We start from the raw sequence: 15,252 nt of genomic DNA, 5'->3' as shown, positions 1-15,252 counted from the left end.
AACTCTTAGCACAATGAGAAGGAGACTAAGTCAAGCTCAGTCCAGTAGCCCCAAGTTTTCACACATTGAGGCCTATTTCCGTATGTTACTACAATATAAGAAGAGTCTAAAAATAACAGTTGTAAGCAGAGAGAATGCAATCATTGAAGAATCATCGGTGTCTTAGACTCGTCCAGAACATTACATCCTGATAATAGGTGTTGGTTAATACAAACACATCCAAACAGAGTTTTAGCCAGATTACTGCTACTATTCGTCCAGGAACATTACATCATGATAACAGGGGTTAATACAAACACATCCTAACAGAGTTCTGTGGCGACAGTGAAAATATAATAGCAGATATACACATGAAATAAGACTAGCACAAAAAAAATACAAACTTTACTGTGGAATTTAAATTGTTTCTGCTACTTGATCAGCAAGCGGAATCTCTTCTATTTCTCCGCTATGGTCGGAAGGCGCTCTCACAGAAGTATCAGTCCATCTATCATTAAATGATATATCTCCTTCTTGACTCGGCTCCTCGTCATTGTGCTCTGCTCCTTTCAAGATTGGGACTTGAACGACCATCCTACCCTCGAGCATCTTCACGGCATCGGACATCTTCGGCCTCAATACTGGTGACGAATTTGTGCAGACAAGGGAGAGGTCTAACATAATTAAAGCCTCTTCCCTCGCGTATTCCGAGCCGAGGCTTGCGTCCACTAGCTCAATCAAGTTTCCCTGCTGCTGTAGAACATGAGCCTGCAATCTATGGAGAAGAATGGTAAGATGCAATTAGGTTCATTATTGATGCATTTTTTGTTTATTTTACCATATGAAGATAGTAATTTTAAACTTACCCAGTCAATAAGAGTTACGTATTCCTTATGTCGATAGGATGTGTTACTCTTTCCGCTGACTAGCTCCTGTATAACAACACCAAAGCTATACACGTCAGCCTTTTCGGTCAGATAACCTCTTATTGTATATTCTAGGGCCATATATCCTCTGCATGATCAAAAAATTATTATGTGCAATTCATTATAACCAAAGAATACATTGAAATCAACAAAATAAGGGAAGTGCAGGTTGAAGTCCTAAAACAGTAGCTAAAATGTTTTGTCTTGTTGAAAGCTTGCATCACATATGCTGTCCTAAAATAGTAGCTAAATTTTTAGTTTTTTTAACGTTTTCAAACAACTAAACATGAAGAGCATAAATTCTAAGGGAGTAAAAAAAAAGGACAGAAAAGTAAAGAAGAGCGCAACCCAAAGTTGCTTTCAGCCTTATGAGCAGTGAAGAATACACTACGAGTCAAAAATGAGATGTAAAAAAAGATCACTAATACAATGACTCATCAATAAAATTTACAGAACACTAGCCATGTCATTGGTGACTAAAACTGTACTAAATATCATCTTTATTTATGTATTTTCTTTATTGAACTTTTTGAACAAATTTCGTAAGTCAATGAAAAAAACAGTTAGTCGATAATTTCGAGGCTAACATTGTTTACAAGAGTATATCTCTCAAAAACTTTTTTATAATCACATATCCATTAGTTAAGCCTTTTAAACAACCAAGGAAATTTTACTTACATGGTTCCTGCAATGCACGTGCTAATGCGACTATGTTCTTCTTCATCCAATTTTGTTAGACCAAAATTGGCTATCTTTGGTGTTAGATCCTTGTCAAGTAAAATGTTTGTCGCTTTGATGTAACGATGAATAATTTTTAGTCGTGACTCTTCATGAAGGTACACTAGGCCTCTAGCAACCCCAAGGCCTATTTTCCTTCTCATTCGTCAATCCAAATACTGCTTATCTTTTTCAACACCTGAAATTTTCAAACAATTATTAGTTAGCAAAACTATTTTTTCCAATAAAACAAAAAGAACATAAACATGGTACTGAATTAATGATTAATAAAATTATGGATCAGAATTATAGTTAGGTTTAGAACGAACCAAACAAAGCCCTTGCTAAGCTGTTGTTTTGCATGTATTCATAGACCATTGGTCTCCATCAATGGAGTATCCAAATAATCTCACTAGATTTGGATGTTGTAGAGCCGATATCAGGCCTACTTCATTGATAAATTCCCTACTGTCTTGCTTCGATTTAGATGAGAGTTGCTTTACGGCAACTTCAGATCCATCTGGTAGTACGCCCTGAAATTTTTTTAAAAAAAATTAAATATACAACATAATATTAAGTCAGCCTATAAGAGTTTGAAAGAACAGACAGATAATTAACAAAGGACAGTAGATAAAGGGAAAAAACTATATTTATGAGTTTTATGTTACTTAAACCTTGTGTACGGGACCAAAACCTCCTTCACCTATCTTGTTTGTAGGATCAAAGTTGTTGGTGGCAGCCTTTATCTGTCGTAAACTTAAGTACCCTGTTTGCAACTCTAGGCCTCTGATATTTGCATGCATAAGTTTTCACCGATACATAAATTAATTACTATGATATATTTTTATGTGAATATTAGATCATCAATGGCTAAATAAAAATTATATATAATCATTGAACTGTGCCTTGATTCTACTGTCTCTAATCTTGCACATTAATTATCCACAAACACACATTACAATGATTCAAAATGCGTCTGCTATAAATGTTAACTTTATTCATCAGAATCTTCCTTTTCATTACATTAATTATTGTGAGGTTGGCCCTATTATATGGTTTTGTCTGAAAAGTAAGGTTCTGATGAATAAAGGTAACATTTATAGCATACGCATTTTGAATCAAGTACAAAATGCATGGCTCTTTTAGTTTTTTGTTGATTTATTTTTCTTCAAAATTATTCTATTAATATTTGTCGATAATAAATATTTGTTATTAATAAAAATGATGAAGAGATATTACTTAGCTAGTCGGTAATAAATATTTGTTGGTAATAAATATTATTTTTTCTTTATAAACTTTATTGTTATTTCTCAAAATGGTTAAGGCCTATAGCAATATCCGGTATATCTACTTCTGAGCAAGTGAAGTCTTTAAATTAGCAATTCAAAACAATCGTCATCTCACCTTTTGACTCTAAGGGTTAACATAGTGTATAAAATGTATGGCTCTTTTTATTTTTTTTTCATTAATTTTTTTTTCAGGATTATTCTATTAATATTTGTCGGTAATAAATATTTGTTATTAATAAAAATGAAGAAAAGCTATTAGTACAGACTAGTTAATCAGCAATAAATATTTATTGATAATAAATATTTGTCGGTAATAAATATTACTTTTCCTTTATGAACTTTATTGTTATTTCTCAAAATGGTTAATGCCTATAGCTATAGCTTATATGTCTACATCTGAACAAGTGAAGTTTTTGAGTTAACAAAATCTATTTGAAAATTCCAAGCTATTTATTACTCTTGTAGGACATATTTATGATCGTGTATGGCGTATGAGGATCCTCAAAAATATATAAAAATCACTTCAAATTTCTATAAATATAAGTTTATATCTTTATCTTTTTTTGAAGAAAAAAAAGAAAAGTAAAAGGAAAACGTTGTATGTACGTACAATACCTTTTCAAATTTATATTCAAAGACAATCTTCTTTTTCCCTGCTTCTTATATGTTGTTCTGAGACACGATCTGTTATACACGCAAACTGGGAAGGAGTTTAAGAAGTAGTTTAATTTGTAATGTATAGGAAGATTCAAAGGGCGTTGCGAGCACCGAAATATCAAGATTGCATATATATACTTGAGCTTCGACGAAGTCATGACAACATAAATGCCCCAGCTTTTAGTGTAGTTGTTGTAAAGATATACTTTTTCAAATTTGACTCGTGGATGTCACTAAATTGTGGAGTCGAAAAAGCAACAATGTATCGTTACGGCAATGGATCGATCGCCTATGTCGTCGGGGCTCCTTCCGATGAGCATTGTTTTATCGTGCATTTCAAAACAACACTTACTCATTAAATGAATCGGGAAAGAATATATAGCAAGTACTATTTATTTATATTAATGCAAATAATTAAGTAGAATATTAATTAAAGCATCGATCGATTGGCTTTAATTGCTTAATTACCTGGAAATAGTAATATTGGTGCTTTCGTGGCTGACATCGATTAGGTTGTCAGCATAGTTGCGCAAGTTCCAGCGAACTATCCAAATGTTTGTTGATTTGGACTTAATTTGGATAGCATCGACATTTTCTTTATCGCCACCCTCGAATTGTAGGTTGCAAATGATTACGTGTTCGGACTTTTCCAATCGTAAACCTTTGTCTGTAATTTTGACGCCCTGTCCTCGGCCATCAATCATTTTGAACGATGATACCATCAAGGTCGATGTAAGGTTGATGGTACCAGACATGACAAAGACTATCCACAGAGGCTCCTTTTTGTGACATCCATCCCGAAGTAAGCCAACTCCATCATCTACGCATGCAAATATAACATACAAAATTAAAGCAACTACAACTCAACGTAATTAAGATGACACACAAGAAAAAAACACTAGCTACTAGCACCGCACTAGCTGTGTATATATATAAAAGCCTCTCAATTAACAGATGATGTATGATGATGTGTGTATTACCTAATCTTTAAGTTAATAATTAGAGCAATGCTCCTATACACTAAATAAATCTTAGACCTTAAATTTTTTAAAATGGACGGTAGTGATGCATCTTTTATAAAAAGGTGACCTGCTTTTGTAGTGATCAAATGATATGCTTATAACTGAGCCAGGAAGTCCTCCGTTATCAAATGATATGCTTTCTTCTTAACTTGGGTCCACTTCATTGTTCCTTGCTCCTTTCAAGAATGAGATTTGAACGATCAACTTACCCTCAAGTATCTTCACAACATCGGACATCTTCAGCCTCAATATTGGTGACGAATTTCTGCAAATAAAGAAGACGTTTAACATATTCAAGGGATTTTCCCTCGAGAATTTTGGGCCAAGGTTTATGTCCACCAACATAATCAGATTTCCCTACTGTTGTAGAACATATAACCCGCAAAGAAAAATAATAAAATGCTATAAAATAAGAACACTTTTATCGGATGTAAAAAAAATATATTATAACGACTAACTCAAGAATGAAGTGTCCAAAGAAGGCCATATGTTTATTTGGAATCTTTATTTATTTTATTAAAACATTTTGTGCTTACGGCATCCAATTGATCTTTATAGAAGTTACTGCTTCTTTTCTCGCCAATTAGTAATTTCTTCTTTTAGTGTTACAATATATCTATTCAAGGTATCATAGAATAACTAAGAACAACTTTAATTATTCTTCTCTTTATTTTATTAGATAAATAGATATATAAATAAATATATTAATATAAATATTATGTTTATGATAATATATGTCATTCATTTATGATATATATATATATATATTATTTATTTGTAATATATATTATAAATATACATTTGTAATAAATATTTGTAATATAATATATTACAAATATAAAAAATAAATAATATTGTTTTTTATCCCGTGAATGGATAGATATATTAGTTAGTTATTCAACTGTTATTCAATATATGCTTAAATGCCAAAAACATATATATTGCTCCAGAAACTTCAACTAAGTATATAATAATAAGAATGAGACTCGAACGATTATCTTACCCTCAAGCATCTTCACAAATATTTTGCCTCAATACTGGTGCAGAATCTTTGGCCTCAATACTGGTGAAGAATTTGTGCAAATAAGGAAGATGTTTAATATATTCAATGCCTCTTCCCTCAAGTAATTTGGGTCGAGGCTTGTGTCCGGAAACAACCCAATTTTTTTTATTCCATATTATCTATCCAAACGTTATTTTTCTTATCTCCGGAAACAATCCAATTTTCATCCAAACGCTATTTTTCTTATCCCCATACTTATACCTATCACTGTAATAGCTATTTTTCATAAGCTACAGGAGTCTGCATAATAGCTTTTTTGCTAGACCCGAAACCTCAAAATACTGTTCAAATTATTTACAAATTAAATTAATTTTTGTTTATTTTAAATAAAAAATAATAATAATAATTACCTTTCTTCCGGTATTAATTTTGGGAAAATTCCTACCACTCTCGTGAACATCATCAACACCAAGAAAATTAGGGAGGCCATGAAAATTTTGGACTTCTTCTCCAACGATGGAGAGGGAGACTCCAATGCTTCACCTATAACTATGCTATAGCCTATAGGCATGCATGTATTATGCCTCCACCTACTCACGATTTTTGCTTATAAAAATTATTTTTCAAGTTTTTTTAAAAAATTTATAATTGATAGTTTACACGAAATTTCGAATCAAACAAAATTAGAAATGATAAATAATATTTAGTAAAATCAAAATTACAAAAGGGTAAAACAGTCTGTTAGTATTAATTTTAGCCACTCAACTAGCTTGTGTGTAGAGATGTCAACGGGTCGGATTCAGGGCGAATTTTCAAAAATCCGAACCCGAACCCGACTCCAAACCCAAGATCCGAACCCAAATCTGAACTCGACAGATTTTAAAAATCCGTATCCAAATCCGAACCTGACTAAAAATCTGAAACCCGAATCTGAACCCGAATCCAAAAATTTGAACCCGAAACAATTATATATATATATATATATATATATATATATATATAGTCCAGCTGCTATGCTATCAATAGCACCAAGGGTGCGTTTGGTTCGCATTATGAAAGATTACTAAGAATGAAAAGATGTCCGAGAATCTTATTCCTATTCATTCTATTACTAAGAATGTGGAATTCCTATGTTTGGTTCGTACGGTAATATTATTTAGCCATGTTATTTAATATTACAAAAAATATACAATTAATTTATTTATTTTTTAATTAATTTTAGATAATGCTATTAAAAGTTTCAACATCTTTTTAGAAAAAAGAAGGAGAGAGCATAATTTAGAGAGAGAGAGAACATAATTAAAAAAATAGAAAAAGATATAGAGTCGAAATTAGAGGGAGTAAGAGAGTTGAGATTTTAGAAAGAGAGAGAAAAGCTTAGTTTAGAGAGAGAAAAAAAAAGTTAAATTTTAGAGAGAAAGATAAGTTTAGAGAGAGATATGAGATTAGAGTGTAAAGAAAAATAATATCAATTAGCCGGCGGGTAGGGAGAAAGAAAGAGATTAGACATATTATAATTACCAAAATCCATTAATATGAGGATAGCCATCCTCCCTCAAGAGAATGAGATTAGTACTTTGGGGTGAATCTTATTCTCAAGTGAATCCAATATTACCAACTAGATTACTTAGTGCGTTTAGCCAAACACCGTCATATTTTTTTATTCCTATTGGATTACTAGGAATCTTTGAAAGATAGCGCGAACCAAACGCACCCCAAACACTTTGTGCTATCAAGTTTCTACCGTTAGATTAACTCTTTCGATTATTTTTACTCGTTAGATTATACTATTCAGCCAACCACCCACTCAACCCTATGTGGGCCATATCATCATAACCGTACATTTCTTAATCTAAGGGCTAAAATACTAATAGCACAAATAACTTAGTATTATTGATAGTATTCCAGCCTAGTTCTGTATATATATATCCTTATAATAATATCCAAATTAGAATCAATGATGGGATTCAGAACATATTATACTATTTATATATAATTATCCTTATAATAATATCCAAATTAGAATCAATGATCAGGTTCAGACATTGAAAAGAAAAAGTAAAACTAAAGAACCTATGCTATAGACCTGCAAGTCTGAAGTCTCTGAATGCTTAGAGAAGTACAGGATGCATGACTTCTTTAGTTTTTTTTGTTAATGTTTGCCTGTAAAATACGAAGTGTCACGTGGAGTCATGTATTCCAGACATGCACTACATAGTTAAAAATTTGCTACTCGTGCCTAATTGTGTAAGCTCTGTAGAATTACCGGATTTTACTTTGTTCTTTTTTAATTTGGATCAGTACCAGTTCGTTTCTCAAATTAATCAACCTCAAATCAAGTTTGAATTGTACTTTGCATCTCCAACTTAAAAATCTACTTAAGATAAACGGGAACAAGCACAAGAGGAATTGTCGCACTGTCCAAAATAAGATCAGATAAGAGTTGGTTCAACCCACCTACCGTCCCTAGAGCAAGTGGCGAAGGAATTGGTGGTTGGTATCCGAGACCTTAGTTCGAATTCTAGTTTATTCACGTTTCTAGCTAAATTTATTTCTAAATGAAATAAACGAAGCACGGTAGTGTGCTACCTATCTCTCAAAAAAAAAAAAAAAGTTGGCTCAACCATTTAAAGGATGTTGGGCCGCCCATTAGTCCTTTTCTGTATAAAATGTTATTGGGCCGGACAAATACTGTAACGCGTGTGCCGGTGTCCTTTCTCCGAGTGGGCCCACGGCGTCGACCATACGAAAGCCGGACGCGGACAGCACATTCCACCTCACACCCACTCTGTCCGCCCAACGACTGCCCTCGCTATCGTGCGCCTCCCTCCTCTCACGATTTCAGACAAATATCGATCATTTATCAACCGTCCGATCTCCATCACGCCACGTATTTATTCAACGATTGCAAATGCAAATATTCTCCTCTCTCTCTCTCCCTCTCCCCTGTCTCTCAAAAGAGCCCTAGATATCCTCTTCGCCGGGGTTTGGACATTCACCCCACCTCCGAGATCTCCTCGTTGTCTAGGGTTAGGGTTCCGTTCCGGATCCCGACCCTTTTCCTCTTCCCCCTCCCGTCATCGATTCCTCTACGATGGATTCGAGCGCGCGGTGTTGATCGAGAGCTTCGTGTTCTACGTCGGTCATGGTGTAGAGCTTCGGATTGGGCAGTGTCTGCGGAGGGATCGTGATCCTTGGGGGTGATAATGGCGAGTGGTGTAGCGATGAGCGCGGAGCTGGAGCAGCTCGACGGGGAGATCCAAGACATCTTCCGAGCCCTCCAGTATGGTTTTTTTTTTTATCTCGATCCCTTAATTATTCTATATATTTTCAATTATTAGGACAGTTTCTCCAATTTGGGAAGCTTTAATGAACAAAAAGAAGATTTTGCTTGTAATTCGTGAGCATTGTGCTTTTTTTTTTTTTTTTTTTTTTGTAATGCCGCTCTACGGTGAAATTGGAGAGAAGCGATGTACAATCTGATTATTATTACTCAATGTCGTATAATCGAAAAGCATCCCTTGATTCGCTAATGTTTAGTGAAATATGTAGAATTCGTCTCTCCGGTGGATTCTAGGGATTAATATTAATATCAAACATTAAGGTGAAAGAGCCACTAACTTTCGTATAGTTGGCATGGTTATTAAATTAACATTCTTTGGCTCTATCGTATGTAACTACAAAGCTTAAAAAGTTACCAAATTCTCGAAATATGTGAATTTCTGATTTAGATTTAGCTAATCCTTAACATGCTATCGACATGCTCTTGTGTTGGAATTTATCTATTTCTTTGTTTCTTATCTGAGTCACTTCTACCAAATAAACTTTTGCCGTTTTCAAGTTTCTATCATTTGGTGCGTTAGCAATATCAACTTCTTGTTTAGAAACATTTCTAGTTCCATGAAGGTATGTAGCGATACTTCCTATATGTGCTGTAAAATTCTTCTTGTAAACCTTCACGTTCAATACTTATTGTTGATATCAACACACTCTAGTGTGGCAGTGTAATGAATAGGTTTGTAATTTGTTTCGACTGACTATGAGGTTCCTACCTTTCTTTTTCCCTTTTTTTCTTTTTTGCAGGAATGGATTCCAGAAGTTGGACAAGATTAAAGACGCTAATAGGCAGTCTAAGCATTTGGAGGAGCTAACTGGACAAATGAGGGAGTGTAAGCGGTTGGTCTGATAAAACTTAATTGTCAATTTATTGATTGTAATTGAAATTAATTGAACTTTTTCAGCTTCATTACATGCAGATAAGTTCTTACGCATGGATCCCATGCCGCATGACATTCACTATATTTTTATCACTCAGGAATCCCTTATTGATTCTGCATCATGTTCTATTCTAACAAAGATTGAAGCTGCATGCATTCTTATTAATTGAAAATCCTTCTTTTAACAGTTTAATCAAAGAATTTGACCGCGTATTTAAGGAGGAGGAGAGTCGAAACCCTCCTGATGTCAATAAACAGCTTAATGAAAGGAAGCAATCCATGGTAAGTGATTTTCTTCTTGTTTCAATGCTATTTTTAATCTTTTTTGTTTCTATTTAACTATTGATTTTCACTGCATTTTTGACAGATAAAAGAGCTAAACTCGTATGTCGCCTTGAGAAAAACGTAAGTATAAAATACTTGCTGCATACACTTTTTTTTTTCATTTTCTAAAACTGCATCTCCAACTGACCTGATTTGTAATAAAAAGATTATTAGCTGGAGATGCTCAAAGTAATGACATTATTATGGACAAAATTGAAGATTGGATTGTGACAAAGTTGTGGTAACAACTCAAGCTGGGAAACCTATATTGCCAGCATATGCTTCTCGTCTGCTTGCTTGAAAATAAGCTAAACTTCTGGCTTAGGATAGGACGTTATGGGAGTGCATCATAAGTCTCATATCTTTAGCAATTTAAGTAGAATTTCCGTGGACGAGCTTATGGAATAGTCTGTTGCTTGCAGTGATGTATTTTCCTTGGCTATCCTTGTTTTCTTTTATTGTGTAGCATTCAATCATGCTACAGTTTGTCTTCAGATGCTAAATTAGCCTTCTTTTCTAGTAATTTTGTACTTCAAACTAGAAGTCTCTGGCCCTTTTACTACTCTTAAGGCTTGAGCTTTAAAATAAACACCAAATATCTGTCAACCGATTAACATATAGATATCTGGAAGAAAATTATTAAGTTTTCATTGTTCATCAAACTCTTCAATTATTCCGCTTTTGACTTTTTCTTCAACTTGACCTTTCACATCTCTATCTTTCCAGCTCATGTGTCTTTCGTCTGAAAATTTAGTCGGTGGTTTTTTTATTTTTGAAGTTTTCTTGTTTACTAATGCCAATGTCTCCTCATTATGATACTATGGCAGATATCAGAGTAGCCTTGGTAATAAGAGAGTTGAACTCTTTGACATGGGTGCCGGAGGCAGTGATGCTGTACCTGATGACAATGTTCGACTGGCTTCAGGTAATTGTTAATATCCTTTGCACTTAGAACTCATTTAAAAGCAATCCTTTCCTGATTTATTTGTTCATGTATGGCTAAACTTTTTTTTTTAAGTTCTACTACTTTTCCTAAGCTACGTTATGTTTACAGTTGTTCATGATGACAGATTGAATTGTCTGATGAATATATCAACTTATTTATCCATCCGCTAAAAGCAATTATCAGGCTGTTGATATTGTGCCAATGCGTCAAAACAAACTAGAGGTGGCTCAGTGATGACATATTAGCGGTTATGTATTCTAAAGAAATGATTTAGAAGCTGGGTGCAACCTGACCAGGCCACAAACCTGACTTGATCTTGAATGTGCAAGTATTAAATGACATAGGATTACTGTAGAAGCTAATTGTAGGTCAGCTGGAAAATGGACATCACATTTGAATATTTTATATATCAAGAGGCATATAGAATGAAATGATGATGCAGATTCTTTTCTCTATGTACTTACTGAATAAATTGCAAGTGTGTGTCTTATACTTTTTCTAAATTTTGAAAATAAGCTGGAAATGATTAATCTAGGGTCTTTTCCCGTTTTGGTGTGGATATTATAGGATGGTAAAGTGAAAGTTTGGTAAAGTGAAAGCGTATTCTTGTGATTCTTGATAGTCTCAATCTTCTGAACGGATCAAGTTCCTTATTTGTGGAGAAGATTTAGTAGAGGCGCATATCAAGTGATACTCAAAACAGAGACAACGCTATCTCTCAATGGATTGTCGAAGTGTGTCATTAATTTTCTCTATAACATTGGTTGGAGGTTTACCTTCTAGCATCTGAATAAGAATGAAAGCATGTTCTGTCTGTCTTGCAGAAATGTCTAATCAAGAGCTTATTGATGCTGGAAGGAAGAAGATGGATGAGACTGATCAAGCTATTGAACGCTCAAAAATGGTATAGTATCAACTTGCATTGTCCTATCATTTTCTCTCTCCTAACTCTCATGTGAAAGTTGAATTGTAGGTTGTTGAGCAAACTATTGACGTTGGAGCTCAGACTGCTGCAAACCTTAAGGGACAAGTAAGTAGATTCTGTAATATCTGAAATATATTGGTTATAAATGGAGCTAGCTTACCTGATTGCTAGTTTGGCCCGGGACAGGCCTGTATAGAAATTTTTGACATTAATATCAAGCGTACCCAACAAGTCTAATATCTCTTAGGGACTCGTTCACTCTTGAACATTTTCCTGCCTCATAGAAGTTTGTTCTATGATTTGCAGACTGAACAAATGGGTCGCATTGTCAATGAACTTGATACTATTCAGTTCTCGATTAAGAAGGCTTCTCAACTGGTGAAAGAGATTGGTAGGCAGGTGAGCTTATTAAATACTACCATGCACAATCACATATTTCAACTTCTCCTGTATATACCTGTCTAAACAACCTTATCTGTAAACTTGCAGGTGGCTACTGATAAATGCATTATGTTTTTCCTGTTTTTGATCGTTTGTGGTGTTATTGCAATCATCATTGTGAAGGTGCATATTATCAACTTCTTGTCATATATCAGGATTAGATCTTTATCATGTTTCTCTGTTCTTAGTTCAAATTATTGACTTGGAAATTAACTTAATGCACCGACGTTGTAAGTAAGCTCGCATAGACCAATGTCCCTACTTCTATGGTCTCAATGGTGGTCCCTTAGTATTATGAATGTATATATGCTACAGTATCTGGAGTTCTATTTATTAATTTATCAAAGGGTAAAACACACTGGCAGGAACGAACTTTCTGCAGTTAAAATTTAATTGTTAATCTTCCACTTAGACTTTTTCTTGAACTAATTTCTTGCAATGTCAACCCTTCGTTCAATTGCTGGTTGACATTTTTGCCTTATGGTTATTTATATAATCAGCTCCCAACAGAGACATGGAAAATTTTGACGTATCCATCTTTCTTTGCTAACATGATATCAAATTTGCCAATAATTTTATTCTGCATGTATTCCTGTGTTGTTTCCATGATTGGTTTCTCCAAATAATAATCAGTATTTTTTCTTTGTCGACTTTTCAGATTGTACACCCAAACAACAAGAACATCAGAGATATACCTGGATTGGCACCACCAGCTCCGACCACAAGGCGACTGCTATCTGCAGAAGCCTTTCAAGGCTTTTAATGATATTTGCCAATTGGCCCGCCGTCGTTCTCTCCACATGTATATGCTTTGATTATAATCAGAAATTGCAGATTTTAAAATCAACAGAGTCGATGAGCCATCTCATAGCCTGCAATTCTTTATCGATGTATGATATTACGTTGTCTTGTTGTTATTGTTTCTGGGGTTGTTCTTACGGCTCGTGGATTGATGGTTAGTTTGAGATTTTAGGTTGTATTTCTCTTCTCGGTGTTGTAATTTCTCCCGCTTTTTGTTATGTATATGAAATAGAGGTGGATTTATTATATACACAGCGTCCGTGAAGCTATTAAGATTGTGTGATCTTAAATTACTCTTGTTGTTTCTGTGATCTTAAATTACTCTTGTCGTTTTCTGCTCACTCATCGCTGGTGTCTCATAAACTGTTGAGCTTGTTGAATCGTGGCTCGTTCTCCTGATCAACTATTGTTTCAGATGTGCTTTATTTTTACATGTATGCCTCCAAAAAAATGAAAGTGTGCATAGCCCCATTGTGTTGTCTTTTAAAATTAATATTAATTTTCATATGGCATCGTCGAGGGCGAAGGGTTATTCACTTTATTTTTCTTCTTTAAGTAGATAAATATAAATTTTATCACTTAATAAAATGTACATGAGAGCAATTCTGTTTTAGTACAAAGCAAAAAGTGAATGTGATTGGCTACGATGCTCTGCTTTACCGCTGCAGTTCGCCGTGTACGCGCAAGTATACAACATCGGAAACAGAGGCAATAAGATTTTCTTTCTTTCTTTATTTTTTTTTTTTCGTGGGTGTTCCGTATCTCGCTGTGAATTTAATTCCTAATAAATAGTTTTCAGGTTTGCCTATGGTCAAATTATAAAAAAAAATAGAAAAAAAAAATCCTCAAATCAGGTTGAATCCAGTAAGCTGCTACGTTGGGCTGGGCCTAAACTGCACTAGATTTGTTCAATCAATTCGAAATAATAAAGGTCTAAGTGAATTTATTAGGCAATAACAACTTTTAATCATATCGTATACTCCAAAGCTCCACCAAATCTATATGCTTAAAACATGCCGAAGGCCTAATTAACGTTGTTCGGCCTAAATTTTGGGATACTTTTCACTACTATAAAAATAGTGAAGTTGAACAGATGGTTGAAAGTTCAAAACAAAATTTGAATGAGTCGCTCCTCAGTGATATCTGCTGAGGAGAGTGACACCAATACTAAATTAAACTGAGTAAGAATTGCTACTTCAAGATTAGCGACAGAAGCAAGTATATATGGGTGGTGGTGAACGTGTAGCCCTTAGAATGCGCTCGCTAAAGAGCCCTCCATCCGAGTTCTGTCGAGAGCTCCTAAAAGCCAAATATTACTCAAATAACAATTCTGCCTAAAAGCCAATTAAGTATTATTCAAATAACAATTCTGCATAAGCGTCATCTTGATTAAATAAGTGCTAAGTTTTCAACACTCATGAGTATTGTGAAAATAAACTAGTAATTTTTTTTTTTTCTGTGGAAACCAACAGTTAAAAACACTCCTTCCCTCAATACTCTCTCTCTTTCTCTCTCTTATTAAAGATGATAATGGTCCTTGAGATAAGTGTCATGCATATTTCAGAATGTGGTGTGGTGTGTATTAATGTGATTCACTACTATCCCGTGATGGTATAAGGTGCATGGCATTCATTTTGTCAACTGAAAGGGATGCACCTGCTTGGGGCCCAGGGATGTACCGATCATTGATGTACTCACCCTGTAAACCAACATCTATGGGTTACATCTCATTACAAGAGGTGATCCAGTTGTCTAAGATTATGATTAATACTTTTGACTTTTCCTTAATTAATTAACCCCTTTGAATAATTTAAGACACGTATGCAAGTGAACGGTCTAATATATCCTTGCAATGCTTTGACTACCGCAATTTTCGTTAATATTGTAATATGTTTAAACTCGTTAGCTCTTACTTCTCTCCTTTCTTAGTAGGTGTCGAACGTGAGATTTTATTAAAAGCAATGAGATTATTATAAATTTTCAGAAACGTCTCAACGACACTTTT

General features: G+C 34.3%; 1 protein-coding gene and 1 pseudogene across 2 annotated transcripts; one reads left to right on the top strand and one right to left on the bottom strand.

The window, feature by feature from the left end:
- Positions 397 to 5,131, bottom strand: LOC109708672 (annotated as a pseudogene).
- Positions 8,480 to 13,540, top strand: LOC109709340 (novel plant SNARE 13-like). 2 transcript variants are annotated; one of them, XM_020231523.1, is made up of 10 exons: positions 8,482 to 8,876; positions 9,677 to 9,769; positions 9,999 to 10,092; positions 10,178 to 10,215; positions 10,962 to 11,059; positions 11,905 to 11,984; positions 12,054 to 12,110; positions 12,312 to 12,404; positions 12,495 to 12,569; positions 13,105 to 13,540. In XM_020231523.1, the coding sequence occupies exons 1-10, from the start codon at positions 8,800 to 8,802 to the stop codon at positions 13,207 to 13,209; spliced, it is 810 nt and encodes a 269-aa protein (XP_020087112.1). In that variant the 5' UTR covers positions 8,482 to 8,799; the 3' UTR covers positions 13,210 to 13,540. The 2 variants fall into 2 exon arrangements, with proteins under 2 accessions (XP_020087113.1, XP_020087112.1); XM_020231524.1 differs by lacking the exon at positions 12,495 to 12,569 and having other exon boundaries at positions 8,480 to 8,876.

This window comes from Ananas comosus, linkage group 4 (assembly GCF_001540865.1).
Source record: "Ananas comosus cultivar F153 linkage group 4, ASM154086v1, whole genome shotgun sequence".
NCBI classification, from domain to species: domain Eukaryota; kingdom Viridiplantae; phylum Streptophyta; class Magnoliopsida; order Poales; family Bromeliaceae; genus Ananas; species Ananas comosus.
This window is presented reverse-complemented; position numbering and strand designations above follow the sequence as displayed.

What these genes read in the sequence shown, in the direction of transcription:
- LOC109709340 (XM_020231523.1), top strand. Translation starts at nt 8,800, where the DNA reads ATGGCGAGTGGTGTAGCGATGAGCGCGGAGCTGGAGCAGCTCGACGGG. An exon ending in TGAAAGAGATTGGTAGGCAG is followed by an intron (nt 12,405 to 12,494) that starts GTGAGCTTATTA and finishes GTAAACTTGCAG; the next exon opens with GTGGCTACTGATAAATGCAT. An exon ending in TTGCAATCATCATTGTGAAG is followed by an intron (nt 12,570 to 13,104) that starts GTGCATATTATC and finishes TCGACTTTTCAG; the next exon opens with ATTGTACACCCAAACAACAA.